This window comes from Hemiscyllium ocellatum, chromosome 4 (assembly GCF_020745735.1).
Source record: "Hemiscyllium ocellatum isolate sHemOce1 chromosome 4, sHemOce1.pat.X.cur, whole genome shotgun sequence".
In the NCBI taxonomy this organism is placed as follows: Eukaryota; Metazoa; Chordata; class Chondrichthyes; order Orectolobiformes; family Hemiscylliidae; genus Hemiscyllium; species Hemiscyllium ocellatum.
This window is the reverse complement of record NC_083404.1, coordinates 105,636,917-105,661,555: the sequence shown is the minus strand read 5'-3', so window position 1 is coordinate 105,661,555 and position 24,639 is coordinate 105,636,917. Positions and strand designations below refer to the sequence as shown.

The 24,639-nt window shown below is 42.7% G+C and overlaps 1 protein-coding gene across 3 annotated transcripts in view; it reads left to right on the top strand.

Moving 5' to 3' along the window:
• The window catches only part of setd2 (SET domain containing 2, histone lysine methyltransferase), a 124,338-nt gene that overhangs the window by 20,624 nt on the left and 79,075 nt on the right, over nucleotides 1–24,639 (top strand). For all 3 annotated transcript variants that reach the window (XM_060823727.1, XM_060823725.1, XM_060823726.1), the window contains exon 2: nucleotides 14,655–14,774. In XM_060823727.1, the coding sequence (XP_060679710.1) occupies nucleotides 14,655–14,774 (120 nt within the window). The remainder of the gene's footprint in view (nucleotides 1–14,654; nucleotides 14,775–24,639) is intronic.

Genomic DNA, 24,639 nt, shown 5'->3' with positions numbered 1-24,639 from the left:
AACGTAGAGGACTAGTGCCCTTGTTTCAAAGTATTAGTTTGTTTTTACAATTTCTTTGCTCTCTGGGATCTTACTTTATCTCATCCTCTACTGAGTAAGTACCCCTTACTTTTTGTTGGGGCAATGTTCCACAGAAGCTAGATGTTTCAGTTAACTGGCCATCACCTTTGACTAAACCTAGATAGATAATGTCTGCTTAAATAGAATTGTAGTTTGTATTTGTATAAAACCTTGCGTGTCCTTGGGATGCAGCAAAGTGCTTTGTAACTAATGAATCATTTTAAAATTACAGTTGTTTCTCAGCAAATATGGTAGACAATTTGCTAATAACAATGTCACGCTAACAGCAGTGTGATAAATGGCCAGATAAATCTATTTTTGGTAAGGTTAGTTGAGGGATAGTTATGGCAAGAATACAGTGAGTCATGTTGGATTTGCCACGTAAGTAGCCCAATGAGTTGTTGTCAATATCTATCTCCCACTTGAGCAGTAAGGTCCCTTCTTCACTCCACAGTGTCATAAGCTGTGTTTTTTACATTTAAAAAAGATTTAATACCTGCCATAATCTTTTTCAGTTTTAATGTAATATCTACCTCCTTGTTGTAGCTCATTGGAAATGCTATGGGTCAAATGTTCTTTTTTCCAAGCAGACCACGTATTTCAGGTCTTTGTTCATATTTGTATTTATTATAACTGGCCAGCCCAGGGAGTGTTGAAATAGTTGAATCTGGAGGTGAGAGGATGTGGGTGATTCCAGCGCCAGCTGGACTGCAGCAAGGAGAACGTTATGAGTAGATGGCCTCGATGGTGGAGAGGATACAGAATGCTGACTATCAAACAGAGTTGACAGCTTGGTTCAGTGGTGCAGATGGGGAATCCAACCGGTGATAATGATGAGATTGTTTGAAAAGACCAAAGATTTGACTTTGGTCTTTGCTATTTTAATCAGGAGCTACATATTATGACTAATCCAATTCCATTTTGACCACAGAGAGACATTGGAAGAGTCAAGAGTTGGTGAGATCTACAGCTGGGTACTGTCACCGTACATGTTGAAGCTGATGACCTATCTGCAAATATTTGATACAGGGCAAAAAATAGGGCCTAGGAATGACTCATTTGGGGACACCAGTTTGCAGGGATATGGAGAAGTAATTGTAAGAGATTCTCTGGATGTGACTGGATAGTTTGTGTCAAATTGGGACTGTCCGTTGAACTGAACAACATCAAACAGGTGTTGAAAGAAGATTTATATGGTTGACTATGTCAAAGGCTGCAGGACAAGATGGAAAGAAAGCACACAATAGTCCATGTTAAAAAGATTGTCATTCCTCACATGTTAGGATCATTTCATTGCTTTGGAAGGGATGGAAACTTGATTGGAGATTATCAGGTTCCAGGCAGTTGGGCGTGGGAGGAGACATGTGGACGGTCTTTGGAGAGGTTAGGGATTGTCTGGTTCAAGAGCCAAAAGGTTCAAGGATATCATGCAAAACGGATGAGGAGCATTAATTAGGAGGGTAAATATTTCCACATCAACTAGCAAATAGGCTTATTTCAAGAACTCACTGCTTTGAGACATCCTAAAATCACAAAGGGCGCTGAAGAAATGTAAATTGTTTCTGTCTGTGTTGCTTTGAGAATCTTCAATGTCCAGTGAACGGGCAAACCAGACCGCTGTTAATGGCTTTATGTAATGTTTCAGTGTCAACTTCCTGACCAATTGGCATGAATACAGTACATTGTATGAAAGTCTCTTTCACTCTGCTGTGACTTGTGCTTATCCAGTCCTTCCTCCATATCCATGAGTGTTCTGATCCAAAGAACCCCCACAAATGTTTAAATGCTTGTATGTTTAATGAGTGCAGACTCATTAAAAATTGCAGATACGCACATTTTGCCCACAGATTTTTTTTTTGGCGTGGGTAGGTGAATTTGTGATTTCACGGAGATAGAGGATTTACCGTATATGCTTTCCAATGGACTACCTGAGTTCACACTCCCATGAGCATCTCACGGTACAGAAGAAAGAACACTCTGGCCCCTTTGGGAGGAGTATAATGTCATGAGAGCAGCAAGGTAAACTGGATGTTTAGGTTTTGAGGGACAATCGGCACAGTTCAGTTCCTCTAATAAACTGAGGTTTGAAACGTAAAACTATATGTTCCACGTAATCCCACAGAACTCCATATTGATGTTCTGGCTAAGAGTCTGAACAGGAAGTTATTGGTGCCAAGGGACAAATTAACTTACAATTAATGGTAAACAAAATAGCTTAATGTTTTAAAGATACAAAGCAATTGTTCTCTTGAGGCTAGGAGCGTCTCTGCACCATAATTAGCTCATAGTCCTGATTGTCCACATGTGTTAATGCAAAATTATTCCCCCTCAAACCTAGCTGCTAGCAGCTTTTCTTAGACCTGTTTGCTTAATCTCAGTGTTTTAGCTTCCTTAGCATTGCCTTCAAACTAGCTTTGTTCCTCGTCTGAGGAGGCAAGTGGGGCTGTCTGTATCCTCTTTTTGAGTTTTCATCCTGTCATTGAGGTAAGTCTTGCAGGGCCCAGTAAGCATTCATTATTTTGGCGTTCCTATCTCGTGAGTACTGGAGAGCTCCTCCTGAGTTGGACCAGGCAACAACAGCACATCTTGAGAAGTACCAATTATCTGCTCACTGCTCTTAATTGATCCATGTGCCACATTGTAGTGCTGTTTAACATCAGTCCAAGAGCCTTGCTCTGAGATCATTAACCATGCTTTGACACCCATTAGCTAGCCCTGGAGATGGAGGTCAAACATTTGCTGTACCTGCCAGTTGTTCACAATGTAAAGATAGCAGGCACATATTTGTTGGAATTGGTGCCAGTGGCCTCAAGTGAATTGGATGTTGAGGGAATGAAATCCCATCCTGTTCAGGAATCAGGCAGGGTGATCCCAGGGAGCTCTGGGTGCCAAATATATGCAATCAATGGCCCTTGGAATCTGAGGGAACCCCAACACTGGCTGTAAATCCAACTCTGGCACCTTGACCCTTGAGGTCCATGATAAATAGACAAACCCCTTCATTCCTGAAGAAGGGTTGTAGCTGAAATGTTACCTTCTCCACCTCCTGATGCACCTGGGTTGCTGTGTTCTTCCAGCCTCCTGTTCGTCTACTTTTGGATTCCAGCATCTGTAGTTTTATTTTGTCTCAAACTGTATTTGTTGCCTGCCAAAGGATCAGTGAACTCAGCTGGGCATTTGGGGATACCACACGTCTCCAGAGTTAAGGTCTGAAAGGAACTAGTGATAAGAAGATAAAAATCACACAGCACCAGGTTATAGTCCAACACGTTTAATTGGAAGCACTAGCTTTGAGTGCCCCTCCTTCATCAGGTGGATGAAGGAGCAGCGCTTTGAAAGCTAGTGCTTCCAATTAAACTTGTTGGACTATAACCTAGTGTTGTGTGATTTTTAACTTTGTCCACCCCAGTCCAGCACCAGCATCTCCAAACAGTGATAAGAAAGTTTAGTGCCACTGCGATCTTCAGTCCCACTGGCATATTACTGTCTTGCGTAAGCCACCAGCTGCAGGACATTGAGGATGTAGGTTTTAGTGGTACCAACACATTTCTGGTGCTGCTTTTCACTCTTCAGGTATCTGCAAAGCCATCAGTGCATCCTCTGCTTTGGTAGCCTGCTCGACAAGACGAGAGCCCCTTCTTCCTGTCTTGCAAGAACTGTTTGCTTATCCATTATTCTCTCCGGTTCAGTGGCACCGGGCAATCTTTGCAGAAGAATTTGTTGTGGGTGGTACTAGCTGAGCCAGCATTTATTGCCATTCCTAACTTCCATTGAGAAGGTGGTGGTGAGCTATTGCCTTGAAATGCTGCAGTCTTTAGCTGGTAGGATTAGGGAAAACCCAAAGGCTTTCTATAGGTATGTCAGGAATAAAAGGATGACTAGGGTAGGTATCGGTCCAGTCAAGGATAGTAGTGGGAAGTTGTGTGTGGAGGCGGAGGAGATTGGAGAGACACTAAATCAATACTTTTCATCAGTATTCACTCAGGAACAGGACACTGTTGCTGACGTGAATATGGAGTCACAAATGATTAGAATGGATGGCCTGGAAATATGCAGGGAAGAGGTTCTGGGAATATTGGAGAGGATGAAAATAGATAAGTCTCCTGGGCCTGATGGCATTTACCCTAGGATCCTATGGGATGCTAGGGAGGAGATAGCAGAGCCATTGGCCTGGATTTTTATGTCGTCATTGTCAACGGGAAGAGTACCAGAGGACTGGAGGATAGCGAATGTGGTCCCCTTGTTCAAGAAAGGGAGTAGGGATAGCCCTAGTAACTATAGGCCAGTGAGTCTGACTTCAGTGGTGGGCAAAGTCTTAGAGAGAATGGTAAGGGATAAGATTTATGAACATCTGGATAGGAATAACGTGATCAAGGATAGCCAGCATGGTTTTGTGAAGGGCAGGTCGTGCCTCACAAACCTTATTGAGTTCTTTGAGAAGGTGACTAAGGAAGTGGACGAGGGTAAAGCAGTAGATGTTGTGTATATGGATTTTAGTAAGGCGTTCGATAAGGTTCCCCATGGTAGGCTAATGCTAAAACTACGGAGGTATGGCATTGAGGATACATTAGAGGTTTGGATTAGGAATTGGCTGGCTGGAAGGAGACAGAGGGTAGTAGTTGATGGACTAAGTTCATCTTGGAGTGCAGTTACTAGCGGTGTACCACAAGGATCTGTTTTGGGACCATTGCTTTTTGTTATCTTTTATAAATGATCTAGAGGAAGGGCTTGAAAGCTGGGTAAGCAAGTTTGCGGATGACACAAAAGTCGGTGGAGTTGTGGATAGTGAGGAAGGAAGTGGTAGGTTACAGCGGGATATAGATAAGTTGCAGAGCTGGGCAGAAAGGTGGCAAATGGAATTCAATGTAGCTAAGTGTGAAGTCATTCACTTTGGTAGGAGTAACAAGATGATGGATTACTGGGCTAATGGTAGGCTACTTGGTAGTGTGGATGAGCAGAGGGATCTTGGTGTCCATGTACACAGATCTCTGAAAGTTGCCACCCAGGTAAATAGTGCTGTGAGGAAGGCATATGGTGTACTGGGCTTTATTGGTAGAGGAATTGAGTTCCGGAGTCCTGAGGTCATGTTGCAACTGTATAAGACTCTGGTGCGGCCTCATCTGGAGTATTGTGTGCAGTTTTGGTCGCCATACTATAGGAAGGATGTGAAGGCATTGGAACGAGTGCAGAGGAGGTTTACCAGGATGTTGCCTGGAATGGTAGGAAAATCTTATGAGGAAAGGCTGAGGCACTTGGGGCTGTTCTCATTGGAGAAGAGAAGGTTTAGGGGAGATTTGATAGAGGTGTATAAGATGATTAGGGGTTTAGATAGGGTCGACACTGAGAACCTTTTACCGCTAATGGAGTCAGGTGTTACTAGGGGGGACAGCTTTAAATTAAGGGGTGGTAGGTACAGGACAGATGTTAGGGGTAGATTCTTTACACAGCGGGTTGTGAGTTCATGGAATGCCCTGCCAGTAGCAGTGGTGAACTCTCCTTCTTTATGGTCATTTAAGCGGGCATTGGATAGGCATTTGGAAGTTATTGGGCTAGTGTAGGTTAGGTAGGATTCGGTCAGTGCAACATCGAGGGCCGAAGGGCCTGTACTGCGCTGTATCTTTCTATGTTCTATGTTCTATATGCTGTAGGAAGACTACAGTGGCATTAAGGAGCAATTCCATTATTTTTCTTCCTCCCTCCACCTCTGCACTGCTGGTTAATTTGATGAAACATCTGGTGAAGTACATTTTACATTGAGCCAATTACCACATGCATAGAAAGCAGTTAGATTCTTGGTGGTATTCATTACCCTCTGTAATGCACTTGTACAACTGTGGAGTCGACAGCCTACATGACCGGTTCATCTCCGTGTCTGTAACTTTCATATAAAATGGGCCTGTGAATGTTCCTGTTCCCTTCCCCCACCCCACATCCTGATGTCTTTTTTGTTCTACATTCAGTGCTAAGCCCACTCCTGAAAGTGTGCACAGTAGCGGGGGAGGCAATGTTGTTGTAGTAATGTCACTGGATTTGTAACTAGAGCCCCAAACAAATGTTCTGGGGCATGGCAATGAATCCCACAATAGTAGTGAAATTTGAATTTAGTAAAAATCTGGGATTAAATGCATGTAACCTTTTGGCGATTGTGTTTATGACAATCTGGTTCGCTTTAGAGAACGAAGTCTGTCCACATGTAACTCCAAGCTGACATCAATCTGATTGACTGACTGACTTTCAACTATGTTCTAACCCACTCTGTTCAAGGGCAGTCAGGATGCGTAATAAATGCTGGTCCTGTCAGTGATACTCAGATGCCACAACCAAGAAATGAAATAAAAAGTGTGTTTCCGTTTCAATTCCCTCAGTTCAGTGTGTTAAGAGTTGTGAAGGGTGCACATGTGAATAGATCTTGCAGGAGGAGGGTACTTAGCACCCATTTGCATTATATTGGGAGATAGCTGGTGATTTGTAATCAATTGATTTAGTTCACGTTTGCCCTTTCAATACACTTTTCTCCGAAGACTGTAGATCATTGCCTTTCCTCTAGTGTCTCCTTTGCCTTCCCTGTGACTATCAGCCCTTTCACTATCTCTCAATTTCCCCTTTCCCCACCTCACCCCAGTTCCAAACTTCCAGCTCAGCACTGTCCCCAAGACTTGTCCTACCTGCCTATATCTTTTCCACCTACCCATTCCCTCCTCCCCTCCCCCGACCTGTCACCTTCATCCCCTCCCCCACTCACCTATTGTACTCTATGCTACTTTCTCCCCACCCCCAACCTCCTCTCACTTATCTCTCCACCCTTCAGGCTCTTTGCCGGTATTCCTGATGAAGGGCTTTTGCCCGAAATGTCGATTTTACTGCTCCTCGGATGCTGCCTGAACTACTGTGCTCTTCCAGCACCACTCTAATCTAGACTCTGATTTCCAGCATCTGCAGTCATTCTTTTTACCTGCTATCTCTCAATATTCCTGTTCTTCACTCTGAACCCTAGGCCCTTACACTACCCATTATTCATTTCACCTGGTCATTTTTCCTCCAAAGTGTGTGTGCTTATCCCACTGTGTTACCTGCCTTTCTGTGTCCCCAATCACTGATTCTCTCTCTTCTGTATCCCAGTGTTCTTCCCTCTATTGCCCAGAATTGTTCTAGTGTTCCTTTCCACCCAGCCGATCTTTTTCCCAACTTCTTGAATTGAGGTCTTCTTGCCTTCCCCAGTCGTCAGGATTGCTAGCGTTGGCCAATGTGGCTGATATGCTTAGGCGGCATTGTTGACCTCGTGAGGCTTCACATTTTTACACAACGCATTCAAGAACAGCAAGCAAGACTGCAAGTGACTGAAACTTCTCGAAAGCTTCACCTCTTTGCACCAAGAAACAAATTGGTTATGAAGGCACCACATTACTGAAGAAGTTTGACTCTTGGAGCTCACACATGGTAGTTTAGTTTGTTAATACACACACATACCATTTTTAACTGCAGGAGGTTGTGCTGGTGAATGTACTTGAAAGATTCTGAAGTATATTCATCACATTCCTGATGAGCTGATGCTCGATTCTCCTGCTCCTCGGTTGCTGCCTGATTGGCTGTTTTTTTTTCCAACACCACACCTTTTAACATACTGGGGTGTTGAAGTATTCATGGTAACCTGATAAATACAAAAGGGGTTCTCAAAGCTGATTCATCTGGAAGGTTGATCTGAGTACTTAATACCGAAACTTTAACTGCCTTTGTTTTGCCTCTCATCCAATCCAGCTTTCTAAAAGCTCAGGATGGGCCCAGAAGGTTCCACCCAGAATATCTGGTCATTGGGCTCTTTGTTGTCTTGTGTTGTGCACATTATGTTCCTCACAACCACCGCAGTGATTATGCTTCAGAAATACTTCACCAACCACAAATGTGTCTTTGGATTGGTGGTGTTTATTCAAGAAAGGTCCTTTATAAGTGGAAGTCTTTGTTTCTCTTCTTTTCTTTATTGGACCCCAGCAGGTGATCTCATGGGGATTGAGCAACCACCAGTAACAGTAAGAAGGTGGGTGAATATTGATGCCTGTGGAAAGTATTGGAATGGTGGCTGCATATCTTGCAATGTCCACCTGAAGCAGTCAGCTGTGGCTGTCTATTAGTATGCTTATATCTGAGGAGAATGTGTTCAAGCTGCATTCCAGAGACTTGAGAGAGAACTTTCAGATAAAACACAAAATCTGTCAGCCTTCTCAAAGGAGAATAAAGATTGTATTTATAGATTACTCTGTGTAACACTGACCAAAAAGCCACAATAAGGAACCAACACAGGGCGTAAACCAAAACATACCTTTCCCCTTGGTGGAGGGATTATAGATCAGGGGCATGGTTTTAGGTGAGGAGCCGTATTGTTTAGAGGAATAAGAAATAAGAACTAGGAGCAGGAGTAGGCTGTCTGGCCCTTTGAGCCTGCTGCACCCCTCAATAAGATCATGGCCAGTCTTTTCGTGGACTCCGCTCCACTCTCCCGCGTTTTCACCATATCCCTTAATTCCTTTATTTTTCAAAAAAGTATCTACTTTAGCTTTAAAAGTGATTACTAAAGTAGTGAGAACTACTTCCTTGGGCAAGAGATTCCACAGATTAACAACCCTCTGGGTGAAGAAGTTCCTTCCCAGTTCAGTTCTAAACCTGCTTCCTCTAATCTCGAGGCCATGCCTTCTTGTCCCAGTCTCACCCACCAATGGAAACATCAGTTTCTATTTTATCAATTCCCTTCATAATTTTATATGTTTCTATAAGACCCCCTCATGCTTCTAAATTCCAATGAGTATAATCCCAATCTACTCAGTGTCTCCTCATAAACCAACACCCTCAACTCCAGAATCAACCCAGTGAACCTCTGCTGCACCCCCTATCAGTGCCAGTACATCCTTTCTTAAGCAAGGAAACCAAATCTGCACACAATACTCCAGGTGTGGTTTCACCAGCACCTTGTACCGCTGTAACATTACCTCCCTGCTTTTGAACTCAACCCCTTTAACAATGAAGGACAAAATTCCATTTGCCTTCCTAATTGCTTGTTGTACCTGTAGATCATCCTTCTGTGGCTCATGCATAAGGACACCCAGGTCCCTCTGCACAGCAGCATGCTGCAACCTTTTAACCATTAAACTAATAATCTATTTTGCTGTTACTCCTACCATATGAGGGGGAAAAAGCTTTCACCTCGAGCTGGTGGGAATCTGGAACTGCCTATAAGGGTGTTAGAGTCAAAAACCTTTGTAAGGTTTAAGAGGTATTTAGATGTGCGATTGCAATGCCAAGGCGTGTAAAGCTGTGGGCCAACTGCTGGAAAATGGGATTAGGGAAGTCTAGTCCTTTTTTTAGCATCTAGCATCGAATGTGTCGAAGAGTCTCTTTCTGTGCTGTCGACCTCTATATCTTTAGAAAAAGTGCCTCAGAGTGCGTTTGGTGCACAGCCAATAATGACTCATTTCTAATCCATCTGCTCAGAGATTTGATCACAAACAGATGAAACCCAGGCCTCCTAGTCCAGAGATAGGGGCGCTACCACGGTACAAGAACCCTTCCAATCCAATCAACTTTCTTTATTCATTTAAATACTTTGCCAATTGCACTGTTCAGAGATATTGTTACACACCTGGAGCAGATAGGACCTGAACTAGGGACTCCTCTTCCATGGGTAGGGACACTACCACTGCACCACAAGAGGGCACAATCCAACCAATAATTGCCCCACAACTGTCACTGAATGCATTAATTAATTTCAGTTAATTTAATTGATATTTGTTAGCTCTTAGTGTGTATGTATTAACTTGTTCATTTTCACTTTGTTATGTTTCACATCTTTATCAACTGTTCTGCAGCAGAACACAAAAAAGGCAGGACTCAAAATGTACCAGGGGAACCTGATGGCACTGAATTTTGACAGGTCCTCTGAACCTGATGGAGCATCTTAAGCTTTCTAAAGGAAGTGATTGCACAGATGGTGGATTCTTATGTGAGCTCCTAGCAGGTTGAAAAGCCCCAAATGTAACAGCTCTATCCTAGAAAAGAGGATGACAGAAAGCAAGGAACGTTCAGTCAGTTATCTAGCATTTGTCATTATGCTAAGATGCATTATTATAGAGATGGTATATTTAAGAAATCTCTGAGATATATCCTCTCAAATCTGACAGTCTTAGGACTGTCGCCATACTAGATTTTGCAACTTGGCTGGGTTTGAGGGAAGAAATGCGAACGTTTCTTTTAAAATCATTACATTTCAACTCTGAATGAAGGACACCTGAAAATCAGGTAATATGATTGTAAAGTCCTTTTAGGTTAATGACTATTATACTTAATAGTATGAATTCACTTCTCATGCATTGGAGCTTTACTAGGAGAAAGTGAGGACTGCAGATGCTGGAGAGTCTGAGTCGAAAAGTCTGGCAGTTTAAGACCTTCCCATCACTTCAGGACCTATTTAAAATAAGAACCAATATGTGGTCTTCAGTCAGTGTTGGTTTTTGGGTGACCACGTTTGAAAGAGTATGTTGTAATACTCATAATCATATCTGTGAACGGGAAATTGTATCTGACTGGTTTACAAGAATTAATTGAGGATTTATCAAGCAAGCTGGATAAAGAGGAATTAGTGAATGTATATTTGGATTTCCAAAGGCATTCGTTGAACCGCTACATGAAAGTTTACGACCTGAGGTAAGACTCCCTAGTGCTGAGGGTGATATATTGTCACTAATTGAGGATTGATTAACTAAGAGGATGCAATGAGCTGGTACAGTTGTGTAATCTTTGGTTCAGCAAACTGCAACAAGTGAATTGTTGGGGCCTGAATTGTTGAACTGAATTGGTCTCTAACTATGTGGGCAAATTTGCCCCCCAAAATCGACAAAATTCCCTGGAAAATGTAATCACAGGGGTGACCGATCAGAGAAAAGTCACTCCTATAAGTATGATAGCTTATAATCGCATCCATAACAATATCCTATAATTACAGACTGGGTCTCTTCCTTCCTTTGCTTCAATCTGAGCCTGTTGTCACCCAAAGAGGAAGAGAAACAGATTGATTGGAGGAACAGCAAGCAATTAAGAAAGTTAAATGAGGGAATTAAAGCCAAAAGAGGTACAAATACTGTAAATCAGAAACAAAAATTGCTTGAAAGGCTCAACAGGTCAGGCAGTATCTGTGGAGAGAAATCAGAGTTAACTTTCGGCTCAAGTGACCCTTCCTCAGAACTCAACCCAAAATGTTAACTCTGATTTCTCTCCACAGATACTGCCTGACCTGCTGAACTTTTCCAGCAATTTTTGTTTTTGCAAATGAGGGAATTGTTGGGGGAGCCCGTGTTGTCAGAAGTTGGGAGTCTCCTTTTTGCTGCGAGAGAGGTAGCAAACTAGAGAGAACTGTTTTCAACTTGTCACCAAGGTAATATTTGGCTAACTAGGAGGTCCTTGAAATAACTGAGGTAACAAACTTCTTGCAAATGGAAACTTCAGTTGAAAGCTGCATAAGTTAAAGAACTAATATATCAGGTGAAATGTAGTGGAGGTTGTGAAAAGAAAAAATGTGTGAATTGTTAAATTTAAATCTTCGGTACTTGATCTGAGATGCTATAAGAAGGATAACAAGTGCCTAGTTAAAATGTGTTTGTGCAATGGAAAACATTAACAATGACCAATGAATGGTGTGTTTTAGGGTGATTTGTTTTTGTCAGTTATTTTGAGAAAATACTTGCATTCAATTATACCTGTTACCTATGCCAGCTTAAATAATGCAGTGCCAAGGAAATTCTTTTCTTGTTGTGGTTTGGAGTTTAATAGATGGATGGTTGTTGGGGAGATTGATGAAAGGTAGTGCTGCTCCATGACTGCATCACTTAATAAATAACTGCTGCATAACTGAATCATCTGACATATCACCATTCCTTCACTGTCACTGATGAGAATCCCAGAATTCTCTCTCTGTTACAGCTCTGTGGATGTATCTGCAGCCAAAGGTAGCTCACAGTTACTTTCTTAAGGGCATTTTGGGGATGAGCAATAAAATTTGGCTTCACCAATGACGTCCTTTTCTCACAGGTAAATTGCTTGGAAAGCTCAGAGGGTCTGGAAGCATCTGTGGAGAGAAATGAGAGTTAACGTTTTGGGTTGGGCTCTAAGGAAGGGTCACTCCACCTGAAATGTTAACTTTGATTTCTCTCCACAGGTGCTTCCGTACCTGCTGAGCTCTTCAGCAATTTCTGCTTTTGATTGTGCAGTGTGGTCTCCTCACTTAGCAAAAAGAAATTAATCCCAAATTGTTACCATGCAGAAAGAGGCAATTTAGCAGCCTTGTCCATGCAAATTCTCCAATGAATAATTTCCCCTAGGGCTAGTCTCCTGCCTTCAAGTTAAGAATGCCTTGATTGAACCTGCCTCCACTAGACTGTCAGGCAGCACATTCCAAACCCTAATCACGCCAAGAAAAGGTTTATTCTCATGTCTTTCCTAAACCAATGCTGAAATTTTCAACCTCTCACATTTATGATAGGATTTCCTTCTATCTCTCTTGACCAGACCATTCATGATCTTGAATATCTCCTATTGAATCACCTTGCCCTTATCCAAGGAAAACAACCCTAACCAAAGATCCCTGGAACCATTCTCATGAATCTTTTCTGCACTCATTCTAATGCCTTCACTTATTTTTTCTTAAAATATAGCACCCAGTCCTGGATGCAATAGTGTGTCAGCAGTAGTAGGACATTCAGCCCCTCGATCCTTTTCCATCATGATCGTACAAGGATGGCTGCTCAAACACTTCAATATCTACTGCCCACATTATCCCATAACGCTTTGCACCATTAGTAATCAGAAATCTGTTGATCTGTACCTTAAATGTACTGAAAGATTGATCTTGCATGGCCCTCTGAGGTAGAAAATTCCAAAGATTCACTGTCCTCCAATAAATGAAAATTCTCCTCATCCCTGGTCCTAAGTGGTGGTCTCCTCCTGTTTAAACTGTTAAATGTTTAAATTGTGCCCTCTAATCCTATGGGAGGTTCCTTTCCTGCATCTGTCCAGTCGACCTATTTAAATATTTTGTACATTTCGATGAGATTATCTCTCATTATTCACATCTCTAGGGAAAAATGTCCAGTTTTTCCAATCTCCCTCCATAAGATGGTCCCATTTTTGGGAGCAATCCAGTGAACCTTTGTTTCTCCTCTATGGCAGTAATATCCTTTCTGAGGTAAGTGGGCGGCACGGTGGCGCAGTGGTTAGCACTGCTGCCTCACAGCGCCTGAGACCCGGGTTCAATTCCCGACTCAGGCGACTGACTGACTGTGTGGAGTTTGCACGTTCTCCCCGTGTCTGCGTGGGTTTCCTCCGGGTGCTCCGGTTTCCTCCCACAGTCCAAAGATGTGCGGGTCAGGTGAATTGGCCATGCTAAATTGCCCGTAGTGTTAGGTAAGGGGTAAATGTCGGGTATGGGTGGGTTGCGCTTCGGCGGGTCGGTGTGGACTTGTTGGGCCGAAGGGCCTGTTTCCACACTGTAAGTAATCTAATCTAAGTAAGACCAGATACTCAAGATGTGCTCTAGCAAAACTCCTGTACTTCACTAAAGTGTTTTATAATGTCTCTGCTCTTGTCTTCTGTACCCCCAATAATAAAACTTCGGATACGGTGTGCTTTACTAAGCAAGTCCTCAACCAGTCCTGTTACCTTCAATGATATCTGCATGGATACATCCTGATCCCTTTGCTACTGCACCACCTTTAGGCTTTTTATTTTATATGACTCTTCTTCCTGCCGAACTGTATTACTTCACAATCTTCTGCATTGAACTTAATGTGCATTTTGTGTGACTACTGAAATGAAAGAGTTGTTGAATGAGAAAAGGTTGAGCACATTGGGCCAATGTCACAGAAGGTTTGAAGGATGTGAGGGAGTCTTCTCTGAGGTGACGATGATCGGGTAAATGCTGGGGACCATGCTTCCTCTCAGAGGAATCTAGAACTAGAGAGTACAGTTTTAAAGATAAAATGGTCTTCCGTTAACGTGGAAGTGAGCAATTTCAACTGAGAGTTTTAGTGTTTGGAATTCTTTCTGTACAGAGCAGTGGATGCCAGGTCATTGGATATATTTGACACTGCATTAAATGGGTTTTTGATTGGCAAGCGAGTGGAAGGTTATGGCAGGGCAGGCAAGAAAGTGGCATAAAGTCCACAGTCCGATCTCCCCGATCCACTGAATTGTAGACCAATTTCACAGGGGCGAATGGCCTACCCTCCTTGTTTCTGAGCATCTTGTACTCTAAAATCAAATGATTGTTTTTAATGTTCATGCGCCTGGGAATCTGTAAAAATTCTTTAAGCTCCAGAACAGTCCTGGAACATTGCCACCCCTTTCATTTACAGTGTGGTTCTGGTATAGGGGTAAGGAAGCTATGATGCAAAGTCCTTGTGGATTGTGTCAGGAGTGTTATGCCTTTCATAAGGCTTTAGCTGGGAGGATAATTTGAGGTGATGTATGATGGTGATTCCACTGCCTATTTCAATTTGTCTGATTTTAAATTCTAGAAAATAATGTAACCTTTCCTTTCTTTCTTCCCCTCCCCCAAGGGCTCATGCCTCTCCTCACCCTCCATCACCTGCGAGGGAAGGTTGGACGGAACTGCAGATGTCGCCTGGAGCATCGACGCATCTTCAAGTTCAGTCCGCTGGAGATGTGCTTGCTGTGGGGTGAGATGGGCAACTCTCTCTTGCGCTCATGCGTGCGCGCGCGCGCGCTCTCTCTCTGTCTTTCTCTTTTTTTTTCTCTTTCTCTTTTTTTTCTCTTTCTCTTTCTCTCTCTTTCTTTCTTTCTTTCTTTCTTTCTTTCTTTCTTTCTCTCTCTCTCTCTCTCTCTTTCTCTCTCTCTCACACTTTAGTCTGTGTGTGTCTCATGCTCTCTGTCACATGCTCGACTTTACTATCTTGAGCTCTCATTCTCTCTCGCGCGCTCCCTTTCTAGCTCCCCTCACTTTGGACATCTGGTTGCAGAACCCCAATTGAATGTTCTAATGACTGTTTCTGCGTAACGAGTGTGTTTCTGTCAAGCCATTGTGTTTGAATTATCTGTATCTCTGTTTAAGAGCTTCGGTTCCAAGTTGAGCTTAGGGAGCAGTAATGACATTAATCCCTCCAAGCATCGAAGCCTATTTGTTGTTTGAGTTTGCTGAGAAATAACTGTGGTCCTTTAAATGTCATTTGATAATAATTCTGTTGCTCTCTCATTGAACAATAGTGGTATTAGGCCAATTTATTTAACCATCTAGTAATGCACTAATAATTCTTTCCAATTCTGATACCCCTTTAATTTTATAAATTCTTCTATTCACAATTTTTGCTGAAATTTACAATATAATAACAACCTCCTTGCAACTGGAGGGAGGATATAATTATGGTGTGACATATTTTCAACATCCATTCTTATAAATACATATTTGTAACGGTTCTTACAAAATAAGAAACAAAGATAGGATGTGTTAGAACTTAACATTTGCAAATGTTGACACTGCAAGTGCCATTATTATTTTCTTTGTTAGCCATTATACAGAAGCTGCAGGTTTTGGCCACTGTGTTTTGTGAGGCGAATTTCTGAAGCCTGACTTCAAACTTGACTAGCATCTTGCTTATTTTTTTCAGAACTTTCCCTGGCTGTAATACTTTAGTAAACTTAAAGGCAACAATGTTGCTTTTTTACATTTATGAATGTTGTTGAACTTAATTTATCTTGCACTGTTGCATTAATTGACCCACTGTATCTTCCTTTGTGCTGTGCATTTAGTCCTGTGGGTCATTTCCCTCTTCTTCTTCCTTAGCCGTCCCCAACACATCTCCATTCTCAAGCTCTAAGTTATGTATCCTAGCAGTTTTCAGACAGCAGCAAGCTCATTCAGTCAGCCATTCTCATGTTAGCACCTTTGCTGCAAGTATTGCTGACCTATTGGCAACATTCTGCAAGACCAATGCACTTGCTTCTGTTCCCAACATGGCACAAAAGAAGTGGGAGCAAACTCCATTCCTTTCCCCACCCTGCTCATCCCCAGCCCAACCATCCCCTAATTATGATGTGGCAAGTCAGAAGTCCTCACCTGAGATCTATGGGACCAGAACTTGCAAGAGATGTTTCACAATATCCCAGACTGTTGACTGCCCATCCAATTACAAAATGACAAGCAGGTCAAGCAGCATCAGGGAGCGAACTGCAGAGTTGATGCCTTAGGTCAATGACTTATCAACAGCATTTAAAGGTATTAGTTTTTGAGCAAGTCTAGAAGCAGAGAGAACAAAAGAGAAATGGTGAAAGTAATGATGGTTTGAGACAAACATAGAAACTAAAGATGATTCTTGGGGAAATGTGACTACACTGGAATCACATACAGGATGACGGCGTTTTGGAGATGCCATGTGGATTGTTTATTTTCATTGGAGGGTGGCGGGGGTGGGGTGGGGGAATAAAACACAACCCATTGTGTTTGCTGGCTCTTTGAAACTCGATTACTCTCTTCCTCCCACTCTTTCTCAAAGTCCAGAAATTAATTTTACTTAAAGTAAGTATTCAATTTTGAAAGATGGAATCTTTTGGTGCCTTGTTGGATGGTGGACAGGGAGTCAGGAGGTGCAGTGCTTGCTGTAAGGTTCCTGCTCTCTGGCCTGCTATTGTAGTCACTGGCTGGCTGGTCCGGTTCAGTTTCGAGTCCACATTGGCTCTCGGATGTTGATGGCGGAGGATTCAGCAGTGGCAGCGCATTGAATCTCAAAAGGCAGTGGGTTCAAATCTCCAACAAGGAAGGAGGATTTTTCCTGGTGTTGGTCTATGTGTGAATGTTGCTTGCCCCCTGGCAGTCACTGGCAAACATCCCTCCTTCTGAACTTTAGAGATGGAAAGTAATTGATGAGGTGCTAGGATCGTTGGTCCTTGGGAGCTCCTGCAGAGATGTCCTGAAGCTGAAATGGTCGGCCTTAGGCAGCTACAACTGTCTTCTTTATGCTGGGTGTGACTCCACCCAATGGAGAGTTTCCTCATTTCCACTGACTCTGGTTTTGATAGACCCCCTTGATGCCAAGCTCTCTTGGTTCCCAACATATAATGACAATTCATGCAATGGCAATACTGATTGAAAATGTAACTCTATAGATATCAAAGCAGCTTTTGGCTTGGTCATGGAAGACAGAAGGTAGTTGTGGAAGGGTGTTCTTCTGACTGAAGGTCTGTGACCAGTGGTCTTCTGCAAGGATCAGTGCTGGGACCTCTGTTTGTTTGTAATTTATATAAATTACTTGAATGAAAATATAGATGGTCTGATTGTTAACTTTGCAGATGACATAAAAATTGATGGGAGTGAGAAAGGTTGTCAAAGGATATAGCAAAATTCAGATCAGTTGGAAATTTGGGCAGAAAAATGGCAGGTGGACTTTAACCTGGACACTATGAGGTGATGCATTTTGGGAGTTCAAATGCAAGATGAAAGTATCAAGTAATTGGCAGGAGCCTGAGATGCCCTCCATTTCTTCCTCTCCTGGTGACCAAACTGGTCAGAACTGGTCCCTGTCCTCAACAATTTCTGCATCAAATCCGCCCACTTCCTTCATACAAAAGGGGTACCATGAGCATCCACATGGGTCCCAGCTATTCCTGCCTCTTCGTTGATACATGGAACAGTCAATCTTCCACAGCTACACTGGCACCATTCCCCACCTTTTCCTCGACTGTATTGATGACTGTATTGGTGCCACCTCGTACTCCCACAAGGAAATTGAACAGTTCATCAATTTCACGAAAACCTTCCACCCTGACCTCAAGTTCACCGGGACCATCTCGAGCAGCCCTCTTCCCTTCCTGCACCTCTCCACCTCCAGTGACCAACATAACATACGCATCTATTTCAAAACCACCAACTCCCGCAGCTACCTGGACTACCCCTCGCCCAGTAAAACGGCTATCCTTCACTCCCCATTCCTCCACCTCCGTCGTACCTGCTACCAGGAGGAGCAATTCCACTCCAGGACATTCCAACTGGCCTCCTGCCTCAAGTACTGCAATTTCCCCTCCCATTTGATCAACAATGCCCTCCAGGGCATCTCTTCCACTTTCTGCACCTCCGCCCTTTAACCCCACCCCTCCAACCACAACACGGATAGAATCCCTCTGGTCCTTACCTTCCATCCCATTAATCTCCATGAATCATCCTCTGCAATTTCCGCTACCTAAAATCAGGCCCCAACACGTTTCCCTCCCCACCCCCAACAGCGTTCCAGAGAGACCATTCCCTTCGCGACTTCCCCCCTCCCCTCCACTACTGGAACCTTGCCCTGCTGCAGCAAGAGGTGTAAAACCTGCCCCCACACCTCCCCACCCTAATCTCCATCCAAGGCCCCAAAGGATGCATCCACATCCAGCAGAGATTTTCCTGCACATCCACCCACCTCATCTAATGTCTCCATTGCTCTCAATGTGGTCTCTACATTGGGGAGACAGGACACCAACTCGTGGAACATTTCAGGGAACATTTCTGGAACATACGCACCAAACAATCCCACTCCCTGTGGCCGACCACTTCAACGCCATCTCCTATTCCGCCAAGGATATGCAAGTCCTGGGCTTCCTCCACCCCCAAGTCCAACCCACCTAATGTCTGGAGGAAGAATACCTCATCTCCTGCCTTGGAACCCTCTAACCACATGGCATCAATGTTGATTTCACCAGTTTCCTCATCTCCCCTCCCCTCACTTCATCCCAGATCCAACCCTCCAACCCTGCATCTTCTTGAACTGTCCATCTTCCTACCCACCTATCTGCTCCACCCTCCCCTCTGACCTATTACCATCACTCCCCACCTGTATCTACCTATCACTTCCCCAGTTACCTCCCTCCCAGCCCCAGCCCATCTTCCTATTTATCTCTCAGCCCCCTTCCCCCACCCACATTCTTGATGTCTGAAACATCGATCCTCCTGCTCCTCGGATGCTGCCTGACCTGTTGTGCTATTCCAGGACCACACGCTCAACCCTGATCTCCAGCATCTGCAGTCCTCACTTTCTCTCAGGACCCTGAGGATGATTGATTATACAGAGAGTCCACAGTTTCCTGAAAGTGGCAACACAATTGGATAAGGCAGTAAAGAAGGTATACGTCATGCTGATTATCTTTAGTCAGAGCATTAAGTACAAAATTGGGAAGTCGTGTTGTTACTGTGTAAAACTTTGTGGAGGCTTTGGAGAGGTGCAAGAGGTTTACCAAGATGTTACCATGTGTATTTGTTATAAGAAGAGGCTGGACAAACTTGGATTGTTTTAACTTGAGCGTTAAAAGCTGAGGGGTGACCAGTTAGAAGTTTATTAAATTGAGGGGCATGGGTAGGATGATGTTGGAGTCATTTTCCCAAGGTAGAAATGTCACATACTAGAATGCATAGGTTTAAGGCCAGAGGGAGAAAGTTTAAAGATGTTTAAGGCAAGTTTTTTTTTACGCAGAAGGTTACCTGAAGATGTAGAAGCAGATACAATAGCAATGTTTAAGAGGCATTTCGCCATACATGTGAACAGGCAGGATGTAGAGGGATACAGACTGTGTACAGGCTGATGGGATTAGTTTAGAGCAGTATCATGGTTGGCACTGACATGGTGGGCTGAAGGGTCTGATCCTTGCTGTACTGTTCCGTGTTCTACGAAGTCTTTCAAAATCGAGGCTGTTTGTAATATTTAAAATACAGCAACCAATTTAATGAGATGTTGTTCGAAATGTACCTCAGATCTATTCCTTCTACACCTGAGAGAGCAAATAGGATTATCTTCACATTGGAAACATGACAATCCCATAGGAACAAACACCTTGGCTTGCGTTTTGACTTTACTATTGGGAACAGTTCAATTATAGCACCAGATCTCCATTGCCAGTCAAGGGATTTAAAAAGGGGAACCTGAAACTGCAGCAGTAGCGAATTTTTAAAGTGAATTTCAGGTGTTAGAGTTATCATCCACACTAATCAAGTGGATATAGAAACTATAAAGATCTAACTTCTAAAATAAACAGACAGAAGTAGTCTGAGAATAGGTTAGGGTCTTTTTATAACCACAAATAATAAAACGATTGTGGCACCTTGAAATTCAAGGATGCCATGTGCAGTGTGTCTACCACTGAGCAATATTTTCAATCTCTAACCCAGCAATCTTGTGGGACTAGTCCAGTTTAGGAAACCTGGTTGGCATGGATGATTTTGCCAAAGGACCTGTTTCCGTACTGTATGACTACAACCTCTCTCTCTGATTGGTGGATTACATCAACTGGAAGCTAAACAAGTTGGGTTGTAATAATATAATAATGTAAAAGCACTTTGGTTGAAGAAATCTGTAGACCAGGCCTGTTAGTGTTCATGTAGCTTGTCATGGTACTGTCTCTCATGATTAGCTTTCCCACTTTGTTTAGGAAAAATGGGGGCTCTCTGTCAGATTTCAAAACTGACCTTCACTTAGTGCTGTGAAGAAATGAAATCTGGTTCCTGATAATCCTCTGGTGTTCAACATAGCATACTGTGCATTGCACAACTGGTGCTCTAGCTGACTTGTAGTGTGATACCAGCCCCAGTTGTTGATCAAAGTAAAGATTTTTGATTAGTGTAGTCTGATTTGCGTCTCATGCTATCTCTGAATTTACCGTTTTGCCTGTTAATCTGGTCCTCTTGCCTTGAGTGCAACTTGGCCCAGTACCTCTTCAATTTTTTTCCTCTGTGTCTTTGTCCTGCATGACTTGCTCTACCTCTCACTCTTTTTCTTTTTTTCTCTCTCTCATCTCTCTTCTCCTTCCACACCTTCCCCACCTTACCCCCGCTCCTCTTCTGTCTCCACTCCCCACCACCCTAGCTCCACCCAATCCTGCTTGCACCGTCTCTTGCTCTCATTCTTTCTTTGACTCCTACAGGTTAAGGACGTCTCAATGTTTTTCATTTTGCATGTTTTTCTATTTTTGTTCATTCACATTATGTAGATATTGCTGGCAGCAGCATTAATACTTATAATGCAACACTAACTGCCGTGAAGGAAGAGGTGGTGATGAGCTGCTTGTTTGAACATGGTTGGTAGATGCACGGTACTGTTAGGCCCAACGATTGAGTGAAGAATTATATTGTTCCAAGTCAGGATAGTACACGATCTTCATGATTCCATACACTTGCTACCTTTACCTTTTTAGAGGTTCTGGGTTTGGAAGGTGCTGTTGAAGAACACTTGTTGAATTGTTGTGATGTATCTTGTAGATGGTTTACACTTCTACCGTTGTGTGCAGGCAATAGAGGGAGTAAATATTTAAGGCTGTGATTGGAATGTGATCAAACAGTGTGCTTTGTCTTGGATAGTATTGAGCTGCTTCAGTGTTACGGAGCTGTATTTAGTCAGGTATGTGGCATTCAATCCCACTCGCGATTTGTATCTTGTAGATAGTGGGCAGACTTGGAGCAGCCAAGAGCGGACTCACTTGTGATAGAATTTTCAACCCGTGCTCTGTTTTAGTAGGGACAGTATTTATATGGGTGGTCTATTTAACTTTCTAGTCAATGGTTATCCTCAGGGTATTGATGATGGAGGATTCAGTGGAAGTTATGCCGTTGAACAACGAGGTTATAGTAAGTAGTCTCCATTGTCCCAGAAGACCACAAGACTCCTCTCTCATCCTAGAGAGTGAGAATGACGATTGGTGGTGATTTAACCTGAGGGTCACCATGCATCAAGCAAGGGGAGAGGTCAAGAATGAGGGACCTGCAAGTTCTCCAGGTTTGAGTTGAGGGAGAGAAATTTGAAGGGGAGGATCTTGCAATAAAGTTTAGTCATTCCTTGCTGACTAAACAAAAATATTAAAACTCAAATGTATTGAAAAGGTATGTATAATTGGTGATTGTTCAAAGGGTTGGACAGAATATAAAACAACAAAGAATGAGGTAAAGAAAATTAATGAGGGAGGGAATTTTTTAAAGGCGAAAGCTAGCTAGAAATATGTAAAGAGAAACTAAGAGTTTCTACAGATTTTTTCTGAAGAAAGTGAATCTGGGGAATTTATAATGGAAAGTAAAGAGATGGCAGATGAATTCAACAGGAATTTTGCATCTGTCTTCACTCGAGGATACAGTAACATCCCAAAATAGCTATAAATCAGGAAACTGAAGGGAGGGAAGGGATATGGAGTACATTTTGGGAGTTGCAGGCTGATGAGTGTATCCGCCGTGGATGTCATCCTGGACTCTTCCATTAAATTAGAAAGCATGAAGTATAAATCCTATATTCAAAAAGTGAGAGAGACAGAAAACAGTAGTAACCTATAGTCTAGTTAGCTTAACATCTGGCATAGAGAAGATGTTAGAAACTTTTATAAAGGCATCGAAATGTGACAGTTATAAAAGTTTGCAGTAATCAGGCAGAGTCAGCATGGTTTTTGAGAAAGAGGAATTGTGTTTGATCAACTTATTGGAGTTCTTTGGGGAAATAACGTGCTGTGGACAAAAAAAAATTGGTTATACTGTACTTAGATTTTCAGCTAGAATTTCATAAGGTGTCACATTAAAGGTTATTGCAGAAAATAGAGTTTATTGTATTGGCATGTGTAGACGATTGACTAAGTGAACAGGAAATCGGAGACGTAAATGGGTCATTTTCTGATTGGCATGATGTAAAGAGTGGTATGCTATGGGGATTAGTGCTGGGACCTCAAATTTTAACAATTTATCTGAATGACATTGATGACAGCACTGAAGGTATTTATTTCCAGATTAGAGTAGTGCTGGAAAAGCACAGCAGGTCAGGCAGCATCCGAGGAGCAGGAAAATCGACATTCCAGGCAAAAGCCCTTCATCAGGAATTGCTGATCATTTGAAATTGCTTGAACTCTCAATCTCTTATATTTCAAATATCATCGTGTGTATTTGCCTGGTAGGTTGTCAATTTGCATCACTTTGCTCTCCTCTTCCCACCCAAACTTCCATCCTGTGATAAACAATATGCTGCTAAATGTAGGGGATCGCAATGCCTGAATGTCTGGCTTACAAATGCTTGAAGTTGCAAACAGGGGTATAATTTTTAAGACCCCAACTTTGCTGTACTTGCGAACGATTGCATTATATTGCCTTGCATTGTTTTTCCAACTTGCGTACAAATCGACTTGTGGACAGACTCCAAAACAGAAACCAGTTACAACCTGGGCACTGTCTGGGTTTCACCCTGCCTTTTTAAAAAAAGCACCCTGTAATTCGGTAACCTGCTGGGGCTTCTGAATGTTTGCATAAAGAGACTCCATGTTGGAAAGGAAATATTTCACATAATTTACAGTTGATGACTTGTGTTATTTTACTATTTTTTCCATTTAATATGGATAATGTCAGAGAACATTCCAAGATGTTTATTAAGTAAAGCAGTTGATTTTTAAAATACCAAACTTCCATTTGGTCTTTGGAATATTTTAATATAAACTTGGTCATAATGAGGATGACAGGTAACTTTGGCATGGTGAAAAAATCACAAAAAAAACTTAGTTTTGTGAACTGTGTGCACGCCTCTCTGATCAGATGAGTATGCTAGCCTCAAACCTCTGCTGTATTACACTACAAACCCAGAGGTTATTAGTTCAGATCCCAGTATGGATTAAAGGAAAATTGAAACCAGCTTGTGGGCTGACTTCAGTAGCTTAACTTTGGAAGATATCAGACGATTGTTTTAAAAGTTCTAATTGATTCACTAGTATAGTGTCATTGCAATGAACCCTGAAGAATAGACCCTGATAAATCACCTCGGCAAAAGTGAGGTCTGCAGATGCGGAGGTCAGAGTCGAGAGTGTGTTGCTGGAAAAGCACAGCAGGGCAGGTAGCATCCAAGGAGCAGGAGAATTGACATTTCGGGCCGGAGCCCTTCATCAGGAATTCCCGATGAAGGGCTCCTGCCCAGAACATTGATTCTCCTGCTCCTCGGATGCTGCCGGACCTGCTGTGCTTTTCCAGCAACACGCTCAGCCCTGCTAAATCACCCCTGCTCTGGTTTTAAGAGTCCAATCCCATGTGATTTTGTAACTCTTATCAAGTCATCTGAAGTGAAATAATAAACTACCCAGTTATAAATAATTAATATCTAATCAAAAATAAATGAGGAAGAATACTTTCTTTTAAAAAAAAAAATTTATTCATGGATTGGACATTGCTAGCCAGGCAATCATTTATTTCCCAAAGTAGTTGCCTTTGAGAAAGTAGTAGTGAGCTGCCTTCTTGAACTGCTGCAGTCCATTTGGTGTAGGTATACCCACAATACTGTTAGAGTTCCGGGTTTTGTCCCAGCAACGTTGAAGGAATGTCAATATATTTCCAAGTCCAAGTGACATGGAGGGGAACTTGCAGGCGGTGATGTTCCTATATGTCTGTTGCCCTGATCCTTCTAAATGGAAATGGCTGTGGGTTTAGAAGATGCAGATAAACAAACCTTGGAGAATTTTAGCAGTTCCTCTTGTAGACAGTGCACACTCCTGCTGCAGAGTGTTAGTGGTGGAGTAAGTGACTGGTACCACATCCACAAACAATCCAGCTGCTTTATCCAC